General features: G+C 37.0%; 1 protein-coding gene across 3 annotated transcripts in view; it reads left to right on the top strand.

Annotated features, from left to right (window-relative positions):
* Window positions 1–12,500, top strand: part of LOC143024770 (uncharacterized) — a 175,775-nt gene that overhangs the window by 98,019 nt on the left and 65,256 nt on the right. For all 3 annotated transcript variants that reach the window (XM_076183913.1, XM_076183910.1, XM_076183912.1), the window contains exon 2: window positions 11,093–11,605. In XM_076183913.1, coding sequence (XP_076040028.1) covers window positions 11,501–11,605 — 105 coding nt within the window. In that variant the 5' untranslated portion in view covers window positions 11,093–11,500. The remainder of the gene's footprint in view (window positions 1–11,092; window positions 11,606–12,500) is intronic.

Raw genomic sequence — 12,500 nt, 5'->3', positions numbered from 1 at the left:
ACTTCAGGTAAACTGCTCGGTATTGCCAAGACCATTATTTCCACGTCAACGGGATGGTATTTTCTTTTTGTATTTTTGATTTCTAAGACGAAAACAAGTTGAAGTAAGGGTGAACTAAAGCCTAATAGACTCGGATAGCAACCTCCCTCCCAAGAAAAGAAAGAAAGAAAGAAAAAAAGAAAGAAAAAAGAAGAAAAAAGAAAAGAAGAAAGAAAGAAAGAAAGAAAGAAAGAAAAAATATATATATGTATGTATATATACAGTATATATATATATATATATATATATATATATATATATATATATATATATATATATATTATATATATATATATATATATATATATAAACAGTACAACATAAGAACGGCCTGTAATGTCCTCTGCTGTTTATAGCAATATTTCATCTCTTTGCTTTAATATACGAAATAGAAAATATTCATATATTTTCTCTGTGGCTAAGCATTGATTAGGCAGTTTTATACAAATAACATATGTACATACAGTCACTGATAAAGTTGTTTCGCTCCGGTTGTTATTGATTCTTTGGTTCATAATTGATCAACAAGATTTTAAGACACTTTTACGAATTTTTCGCTGTTTTTGAACGATACGTTTTGGAACTGTTGAGTGATGATTTTGACATCTGGCGTAGGTTCGTCACATTCTTCTTCTAATTTTTAAGCAAGAACGATGGAAATAGGGTGAGATTGCAAAGAATAATTTATAAAATCTAGAACACACACACAGACACACACACACACACACACACACACACACACACACACACACACACACACACACACACACACACACACACACACACACACACACACACACACACACACACACACACACACACACACACACACACACACACACACACACACACACACACACACACACACACACACACACACACACACACACACACACACACACACACACACACACACACACACACACACACACCACTAACAACAACAACAACAACAGTAACAACAACAATGTTTGTTCTACCCTACCTGGGTTAATTCCTTTGGCTTTTCATCGTCTATCGATCAGGAATTGGAGGTTGGCGATAGTTTGGGAGTACCTGAAGACCCTCAGGTTGTTGTGGAGTCATAGAGTTGACTGGAGTTGCTCAAAGGGGCTGAGGAGTTTGATAACTTCAGCTCTGCGAGAGCTTCTGTGATTTGACCAGAAACAGCCGTCACTGATTTGACGCTTTCACAATGTTACCATAGTTTTCCGTATTCTTTCGTGTCAGGGGCGACAGGCTTTCCCCAACTTTTTCTCCTTTTTTGATTGCAATTGAGCAAAAGATTATTGTTTCAGGCAATATAGATGTCAACGGATAATCTCATTTTGTACTCAACATAGCATGTCATTTTATATTTATTCTTTCGTCTTTCTCTCTCTCATTTTTATTTATCTTTGCGCTACAATTGTTGAAAATTGTTAAAGTTTAAGAATGTTTAGAGCACCAAAATGCTGATCCTGTATATATCGGAACTATAGAAATTTAACTTCGTTTGCTGAGTTATTCAATTTATCTCTATATACAGTGGAGTCGCTCCCTTATAAATTAAGATATTTATTTGCAAATAAGATTATAGTAATACATAAAAAAAATGACATCTACATAGATTTGCTATTTTGGGTCTGATGTCTCAATAGAACGTTAGATTATGAGAATTTTTTCCATTCGTGAACAAACGACATGACGTCATTTCTCGCACCTTTTCAAAATACTTTTATTAATCAGAGAGTATGAGTTTACATGAAAGTAGGTCAATACTATTTTACAGCAATGCATCAACCTCACTTGTTCCTGACACTGATAAGATCATCCACTTTAAAATAATTTTATAGCACCCGAATTCCACGTAATAATATTTATGTTGATTGGGCCTCATTCTCGAATCTGATTGGGTAACGCCAAAGCTTAACTTTCCAGTAAATAAATGGTTCATTATGTTGTGCTGTTGACTTGATGACAGATTTGGATTTACGCTGATATCTAAATAAACCTAAAAATTATATAACCCGTATTTTCTCTGTCATTTCCACCTTATAATAAAAATAATTTGTGTTTGGTAGATGATTAAATAATTGTATCTGGAAAGACAAAAAAGAAAAAAAGAGAAAAAAAGACAAGATTCTTGATGACAACCTGAACTCAAAATAATCGACATTAACAAAACTTCACTTAACCGTTAATATATTTTTATCTACAAATCAACTGCATTCCAATAAAAGGAATTTTTATAATTGAAATATCATTAACATAAGAGGATTTTGTGCCCAGTTTATTAGTGTACGTACTAATTCAAAACAAAATCCTATAACGGTTATTCTTGTTCAGAAAGTGTGTGTACTTTACCCGAAACAGGCTCCACCCTGATGTATTGCTTTCTTTATTGCTAATTTCCATTCTCGGGTAATATCAAATAATTGACCTTTATGGTATTGATCAACAGTAAACACGAATTGTTTTTTCATCGATTAAACCGATTTTATTCAATGTATTCATATATTTATCTATTTATTTATCTATTTATCTATTTACTTATCAATTTATCTATTCATGTATATGATTATCTATATATCTATATTCTCTATTAATTTTTTTTTATTATTTTTCATCTGTTTATATGATCTTGTCTATTAACTTATCTATATTTATTCATTCATTTATTTAATTATTTATTAACTCATCTATTTATTTATCTGTTTGTTTATTTGTTTATTTGTGTATTCATTCATCTCTACTTTTATGTATTTATTCATTATTATTATTTCTTATGGACATCATCACATTGCATTTTCCCGAACCGATCACATAATATGCACCAAGCTCGTGTTTCATGGACCATTTTTAATATTTCTCTATTTTTCAAATTCGAGGTGATATGCAATACATTTTTCAATAGTCACATTTGGCAGGTGTTTGTCGCACTGATATGAAAAGAGCTCAATAAAGAGAGAGAGAGAGAGAGAGAGAGAGAGAGAGAGAGAGAGAGAGAGAGAGAGAGAGAGAGAGAGAGAGAGAGAGAGAGAGAGAGAGAGAGAGAGAGAGAGAGAGATTCTGTCATGATTGGAAGTTTGTCTCTCGCTTAGGGAGGTGATCAAGTTTGTTTACAAAATACGTTTGGCATCCGTGCGAGCTAATTCCGTGTTTTTTTGGTAGAAGTTTATTTTGGCGTTTATATTTAGTCAATTTCGTAATGCATGCATGTTTTTATTTATTTATTCATTCATTCATTTATTCATTTTTATAAACGTATCTCCAATAATTTAGGTTGACCTCGCATTTGTTTAGTTGTGGGTTCGAATCCTGCACTCCTTTCCGATTTTTAGCAGTGACTGTTACCTTCCCTAGATAAGGCAAAGGTGGCGGCTTCGGCCGCAGCTACTCAGCGCCTCCTGGCGAAGGCTCCTCACCCTCTTCTTCTTCACTCTTCGCTTACATTGTTCTCTTTGTTTTTTTGTGTTTTAGTTTATTTATTATTTTTTTCACGTAATTCTTATTCGTACACAATATCGTTGATCAATTATTAACTTGTGAAGGGCTTTCAATCGTCAGATCTCTCTCTCTCTCTCTCTCTTTCTCATAACATCGATGAAAGCAATATACTGAAATATTATTTCGTATTCGGTACGTCTGTTATTCGCCTCTTTAATTAGTTTTTCTCTTCCGTCTCTTCTTTAGATTTGTAAAAGAAAAACCGTTATCATTTCTACGTCGTCACCTCTGAGTACCGAATCTCAAATTCAAATGACAAACGTCCGTTTTGTTTCCGGTCGACTCAGAGGAAACGACAAACGGTCATTTCTCCCGCAACAGTCATCAATAATATCATCATCATCATCATCATCATCATCATCATCATCATCATCATCATCATCATCATCATCATCATCATCATCATCATCATCATCATCATCATCATCATCATCATCATCATCATCATCATCATCATCATCATCGTTATCGTCATCGTCATCGTCGTTACCGTGATCGTCGTCGTCGTCGTCATCATCATCATCATCATCATCATCATCATCATCATCATCATCATCATCATCATCATCATCATCATCATCATCATCATCGTCGTCGTCGTCATCATCATCATCATCATCATCGTCATCATCATCATCATCATCATCATCATCATCATCATCATCATCATCATCATCATCATCATCATCATCATCATCATCATCATCATCATCATCATCATCATCATCATCATCATCATCATCATCATCATCGTAAGCAGCATTTTCTTCCTCCATTTCATCATTAGTGAATTTAGGTCAGTACTCAAAAAAGGAGTACATGCTGAACGATAAGAAATGAGGGTTAAATTGGGAAACGAGGAAAGCTTTAGAAACCTACCGCTTTGATCAAAAGCGTTTGAATTTGTTTGTTAACGGTCCTACTCTGCTTGCCGCGTTCTCTACGAGTCGGTGGATCTCAAATGAAGCCGACAGTGGTGAACAAAGGAAGTAGTCAATTATAAAATTAAAGGAGAAACTCACTGAGGTTTATAAGGTATAATATTAAAAATATATATCGAATTTATTTTCTTTTTTTATAATTCTAACAGGACTAGGGAAATATGTTTTCTGTTGTTTCAGTAATATAATGATGTTGATAAAAAAAATTCACCATAAGGAGACTAGTTTATAGAAATATATGAAATATTGAATAACGAAATACTAGTATATATTTACGTAACACCAATTTTTGAGTTTCTGATAACATAATAATCATTAATATTAAACTTCTGATAAGAATAGGGTCATGATATTGTATTTAAGGCTATTTTCTTCCTGAAATAATGTGTTCCTTAATTTCTACATGTTGGAACATACAGGGCTGTAGTCTACCTTCTATATTTGATTATGGCTTGTCCATGCGACAATCACGAAAATATAAAAGTTCTAAAAGTTACATCAGCGTTCGCTAATTTTGCGTTCATAAATCATAAAGAATACTACAATTATTCATGTTGACATTTTATTATCTTGTATGACAAGATTTATGATTATTATCTATAACGAAGTCGTTAATGTATGAAATGCTGTTGACGAAAGATTGTAAAGGTTTTAAGTTCTGTTCACATTAGCGGTTTCAACCGCTGTGGTTCCAATTACAATGTACTTCAATGTAGGCGTTCACACATAATCTCGCAGTATTTCCTTGACCATGTGGTACCGTTGCGGTTTCCGTGCGGTTCAAACCGCTAGTGTGAACAGGCCTTAGAGCCTTTGTTTGTGATGAAAACGTTTAATATTTTGTTTAATTTAATAACAGGTTTGATAATAGAAGGGATAAGAAATCTAGGATCGTTTCTTTATCTAGTAATAAATATTATAGAAATAATCATTTGTAGTATTAGAACATTTGTACAACATAAGGGTAACGTACCGATTTTTTTTATAATTAAAATTTCATTATGAGAATAGTTTCTTACATAATAAGTCTATTAAGAATAATTACGAATTGTTCTTAATTAATTGACAATTCACTAGAAAGATATGAAAATAACATTTAAACAAAAATGTATATATAATAAAATAAAATTAAAATAAAAGAAAACAAATTTCTCGAGGGTAGTAATTATCTGCAAAATATTTCTGAGAGTTTAGTTGGTTGGTGACCTTAGGCAACTATTCTGGGGATGGAAAATGTTGGATTATAGCGAGTGTATCAACATTACGTATATAGTGATAAGGACCTTAATTAACGTTTTAAACAGCTTCAGGAAGGTCATTTCCGGTCACACGAAGCAGAATATCACCGTAGATTTATAGAGTTGATCTTAAAAAGAAATTCAAAACAAAAATGTAAGAATCATGGTTAAGAAAGATATTGACGTCAAGTCATTTCGAAAGAAAGAATTTGTCTGTAGTCGAGCCAGTCACCTTGAGCTGTTGTACGTGGACAGCTGGGGCAAGTGGCTTTCACAAGTAGACGTTGAGGTTAAGGTATCAAATATTTCCTTATTCAAGTAAAAAAGAAATAGCAAGACCCAGTACCTTTATCTTTATTATAGATACGACAAAAAGAGATAGAAAATATAAAAAAAAACGTTAAAAAACAAGGGATCCATTGAATACCACTCCGGAAAAAATACCCGACCTTATGTTAATCATACAATATAGATATAGAATGAATAACATTCCTAAGTGAAATCTTAACCATTTCTATCTTAATCATAATTTATATATTCGTTATATATGCCGTTTAACAGTTTCATTCGGTTGAGAAATATATACCCAGGTCTATGTCCTTCAATTTGCCTACGAACAGGATAATTCCTGTAATATACGCGTATGTTTCGTATTTGCTTATCCAAAGCTAACCTTTTGGATTCTAAATGCTAAAACAATTTGAATGGATCTGCATATGACAGATTCAGGCCATCGACCTTTCCAAACATATTATATTAGCTTTCAGGTGTTCTCTACGCAAGCGTTTGGTGTTTCGGGCGTTTCGAAGCTCAGGCTATGGTGCATGAAACGTGTATGAAGCTCTGTTTATTTTCTACCGGAATTAACAAAGTCGTGAGTTGTGTCTAAGGCAATTAGTCTTGTGTGTGTTTGTTTGAGTGGTTGTTTTTGTATGCATTTCCGAAGCAATCGATGAAGAGAGGCTCTAAGGTACTCAAAACATACACACATGCATACACACACACATGCACACACACACACACACACACACACACACACACACACACACACACACACACACACACACACACACACACACACACACACACACACACACACACACACACACACACACACACACACACACACACACACACACACACACACACACACACACACACACACACACACACACACACACACACACACACACACACACACACACACACACACACACACACACACACACACACACACACACACACACACACACACACACACGCACGCACGCACGCACGTGCGCGCGTGTGTGCTAACAGCAATTTCGTGGTTGAAGAATGCTGAAAATAAATAAGAAAAACATACATACTTTTAGATAAAATCTAAATGTTCTTATATATTCTCCAAGAAACCAGACAATATTGGAGAAAATCGAAAAAAAAAGAAGAATGAAAATAAAACTTCTGGAATATGTCCATTTCTCTTTAAAATCCAATGGACTAAAATTCAATTTTATAATTTCCCAGATGATCCGGAATATCAGGACTTTGACTTTCATGTTCGCAAACTGTGGTAATGGAGGTCTTGTTTGAAGATGGAAATTACATCAAGGAAAGGCATTAGCCTGATGAAGTGTTTGAAATATAACAAACAAACAGACAAATGGATATCCACCCCCAGCTGCCCACCTACATTTTCATCCTCTGTCGATTTCTTTGTCCTTATTCGCTAGCTCAGCGAGCGTGTAAACGTAATGATAACCGGCCTGTTATAGTGTCTGAAGAAGACGTCAATGTATTTCGCCTTGTCGATGTATAAACAGGAATTGTGACAAGATAATATCCAGGATAATTGAGTCGACTGGTGATACTAAGGGTGGTTTTGTAGGATCGTGGTTTTCGCCTTCTCTCGAAACTACTTAGAAATTTGTTCATCTACCTCTCCTTCCATTCATCCATCTACTTATTCTTCCACATATATACATGCATACATACATACATACATACATACATACATACATACATACATACATACATACATACATACATACATACATACATACATATATACATACATACACACATGCATACATATATACATACATACATACACACATACATACATACAAACATACATACATACATACACACATACATACATAAATAAATGCATACATAAATACATACATGCATAAATACATACATAGATGCATAAATACATACATACATACACACACACATAAATACATACATACATACATACATACATACATACATACATACATACATACATACATACATACATACATACATACATACATACATAAATACATACATACATACATACATACATGCATAAATAAATAAATACATACATACATACATACATACATACATACATACATACTTACATGCATAAATATATACAAACATACACACATGCATACATACATACATACATATATGCATACATACATACATACATATACATGCATACATGCATACATACGTGCATACTTACCTACCTACCTACATACATACGAGTATACAATATGCATTATACACATATATTACTTGAATACACAAAAGCGGAGGCGTTGCATCCTTTCGAGTAACCACTTCCGTACCGGGTTGCACTTTTCCCATCACCCCAGCTGTCGCCAAGCGATTTTATTTATCTCTGGGGACCTTCTTCGTAGAGGAGGTATTGATTAAAAAAAAAAAGGAATCTTCTAAGAAAAATAAAGGCCGAGAGGGTCAAGAACGCCGTCGTATGTCAACAGCGCCGCATAAGCTCCTTCTCTTCGTCCAAGTCTGAGACGGCGTTCAATATGGTAACGTGACTTGTAGCTTCTGTTCTGGCTAACGACAAACAATTTTATGCAGTTCTGTTGGGACAAAATCCACCTTGAGGAGGTCTCAATCATTGTAGACCTATTTTAATTCTGATTCCAGTCAATTGTTTGCTTAAAATTGTTTCTTTGTAGCCAAAATAATGTCTATAGAGACCGTTACCGTATCTAAGATGGCCAGCGTCGTTGCATTCTTTCCTCCCCAGTCCTGTAATGGTGCTCGTTTGTTGTTGATGTGGCCACGATTTGTTTTGAAATTAAGCCTCATTAATTTTCAGGTCCTCATTGCTTCTCCGTTACTCTCCTCTTCCTCCTCCTCCTCTTCCTCTTCCTCCTCCTCCATCTGCTACTTCCACTCAACTCACACGCAAACAAGTAAGCGAGTGTGGGTGGCTAGGGATTGGGATATTAATAAATCAAAAGGTTTATGAACAAGTAAATATTCGAAAGGTCGATTTGATATGTTTAGTGGCTGTTAGAACAAAGTAAATATGTTTTACCTTTAATAGACCAACACACACACACACACACACACACACACACACACACACACACACACACACACACACACACACACACACACACACACACACACACACACACACACACACACACACACAAAATAACGTTCCTTCAGCTGAATAAAATCGTCTGGCGTCATTCACCAGAATAAAATATTTCAAGTGTTCTTTTTTCCTATAAAAGGTTAATGTGAATCTGTACATTTTATGAATGACTACTATAATAATGATTTGATTTTTGAATACTCAAAAAAAAGACCGACTCTTAAAAACTATTCCTGCCTTTACAGTTCTGCTTGAATCAGTATATTCATATAATAATATCTATTTAATTTATCGAATATTAAAAAAATATATATATTAATTTCTTTTTCTCTTGCTTTTACAGGTCTCTGTGGAGGACGACAGCTGATCCTTGACAACCTCAGTATGGGTCTTCATGACGTTCTACACTCTCAAGGATAACCTTAGAAGGACGATGAGGTCCCTGCAGTACGACGGCAAGAAAGTACTCGAACTCCGAGGACGAGGTAGTACTTGAAGCTCGAGGACAAGATGGTACTCAAACCTCGAAGACGAGGTGCTACTTGAAGCTTGAGGATAAGGTGATACTCGAATATAGAGGACAAGGTGGTTCTCGAAACTCGAGGACGAGGTGATACTCGAGACTCGAGGACAAGTTGGTGCTCGAACCTCGAGGACGATGCGGTGCTTGAAGATCGGGGACGAATTATTCGAACCTCAAGGATAAGGTGTACTTCAATATCGAGGACAATGTATTCGATAGTGATACGATGTGATACTCGAAAATCGAGGACAAGGTTGTACTCGAGCATCGAGGACGAGGTGATACTCAAACCTCGAATACGAGGTAATACTCGAACATCGAGAACACGGCTTTCGAACTTCGAGGACGAGGTATTCAAAGTTCAAGGACAAAGAAAGGTTCTTGAAGTGACGAAGTGAAGGTCCTCGAGGTACGAGGACAGGTCACTTCAAGGTCGAGGCTCAGCTTTCGAGGAAAAGAATCCTGCAAGAGTATGAACAAGCGTAGGAAGAAAAGAATGTACTTGAGTAGAAGAATTATTATTCCACAAGTGGAATCTTTTTATTAAAAGAAAATGCAATGTTGAACGCGGACAAGTACATGAGCATTTGAACATTAAAAGAAACTTTGAAAATGGATATATGTGTATTTATAAAATCTAAAAGGTTGAAGTACAGTTGCACAAAGGAATTAAAAGGACACCAGGACAAAGAAACATATATTTTAAACAACGAAAAAAACAACAACAACTAAATATGGAGAAGCTTTGTAACTTAATGTATTAATAATTTCCATATACTGTATGGCTACCTCCCTTGTAAGGGGAGAAAAAGACCTTGGTATATAGATGGATATGGATGGATTTATTGTAGTCCTACTTGGAGAAATAATTCAATATAACTCCCCCCTCCAGGTGTACATAAAATTTCTTTGTTCAACTGTACATTTATCTATAATATACAGAAGAACATGAAAGGTTATTTCGTGACAAAATGAAGACGATAAAATCAGTAAGGAATTATCTATGGAATACAAAGTATGGCGTTACGACACGATACATTCTTAGGTGACATATGACCAGGGCATTTTTGGTATCGTGACGTGAGGTTATATAAGGTAACGATAGGTCACGCGACACGTAAGGCAACGTGACATCACGACGCCCTGCCCGGCAGCTTCGGGCCTTGGATCAGGTCAGCTGGTTCAGGGACTGCCGAAGGGTGTGGTGTCCATCGACCCTGTGTCGGGTCTGGGCTTTGTCGAAGTCTATTTCCGGCGTGACCTGAGTCAGCCTAGTGTTTTGAATGCGTGAGCCAGAAGGGATGGCCCCTCAACGCTGAGGGACGCTGACAAACTCCCTCAGCTGGGTGAGGTGAAACGTCGTTCCAATATTGGTGTGAATTTTCTTACTGTTTATAGTCTTACCATCCTAAATCCAACCCTCCCCCGTTTTCTTCCCTCCCTCAACTTCTTTCTTCTTCCGCAGGGATACACAAATTATCGTAGGTACCGTGGCCCAACAAAGGGACGGCAAGACTAAGGACAATCGAGAGTTCCCGCGTGGCAGGTCCCTCAAATCATGATTGACATTTAGAAAGTCGATGACTGTCTAGAGGTGCCGGATACCACCAAGCTCATGTGATTTAAACCACCCTCAGACCCTCATCCGCCGAGGGACCCGCCCCCAGTCACCCACAGCCTCACCCACACCCACGCCCACACCATGCAGTCACCCACAAACCACTCTCTTCTCACCAACGTCGAGGATTTCTTCGTGGACTTCAAGCCCACACTGTTGCTTGAACCTGGAGTACGACTTGAGATGGTTACGTCGTCCTCGGAGGGGCCTCTCGAGTAGGACGTGTGAAGAGAGCACGGAGCGGGGGTGGTTGCTATGTCCCTGGTAGTGATGGGCGTCGTGCTCATCGTGCTTATTGTCACAGGGATCTTCTTCAACGGATACATCATCTTCCTCTCCTGCACGCAACACTTCAAACAGGTGAGAAGAACGCGAAGAAAATAGCGCCCTATTTGTCTTCGTGTGTGTGTGTGTGTATGTGTGTGTGTGTGTGTGTGTGTGTGTGTGTGTGTGTGTGTGTGTGTGTGTGTGTTTGTGTGTGTGTGTGTGTGTTTATGAGTCACCATGGTCTTGGATCACGTGTTGGACTCGTGATCGACAGCTATGTGTGTGTGTGGGTGGGTGTTTACCTGCAGTAATTGTGTTTACCTAACTGTATTAGTATTACTTTATTCATCGAATTGTATTTGTCAAATTATATTTGCTGAATTATAATTATGTAATCATATTTGCCTAATATGTTTACCTAATATATGATATATCTACCGGTTTGTAAAATTCGGGAAGAGAACTATACCCGTGGAGTCCCGCCTCGTGTTTATATCAGCCAAATTTGGTTTTAAAAATGTGTATGATTCATCATGGTCTTCACCATGGTCTTGGATCACGTGTTGGACTCGTGATCGACAGCTATTTCCCTTCCGAAAGAGAGCTCAGATTTCATATGTAACCGATCTATGGGTAATGCTGTGACCTTACACGCACAAACACACCCAACTCCCCGCCCACGAGAGTTGGAGTAATGACTCACAGCACAGCGATACTGAAATTATTTTAGCCCTGGGCGGGATTCGAACCCGTACCGCCGTAGTAGTGGCCGGTAACTCTTAACCACCGCGCCACGAGTCGTGTATGTATGTGTGATTGACCCGAAAACTGCTCCGAATTTAGTGTTCTTAATTTAGCTGCCACGAGATTGCGACGTCCAAGAGTATCATAAAATCTGTTTCATTTCGTTCCCAGAAAGAATTCCCGTGATAAGAATGACTTTACAGTTCACGTCGTACGTCCGGCAGCGGTGTTGCTAGCCTCCCGA

This window comes from Oratosquilla oratoria, chromosome 4 (genome assembly GCF_046742065.1).
Source record: "Oratosquilla oratoria isolate Oo_2021 chromosome 4, ASM4674206v1, whole genome shotgun sequence".
Lineage (NCBI taxonomy): Eukaryota > Metazoa > Arthropoda > Malacostraca > Stomatopoda > Squillidae > Oratosquilla > Oratosquilla oratoria.
The sequence above is the reverse complement of the archived record's forward strand: the minus strand, read 5'-3'. Positions and strand labels throughout refer to the sequence as shown.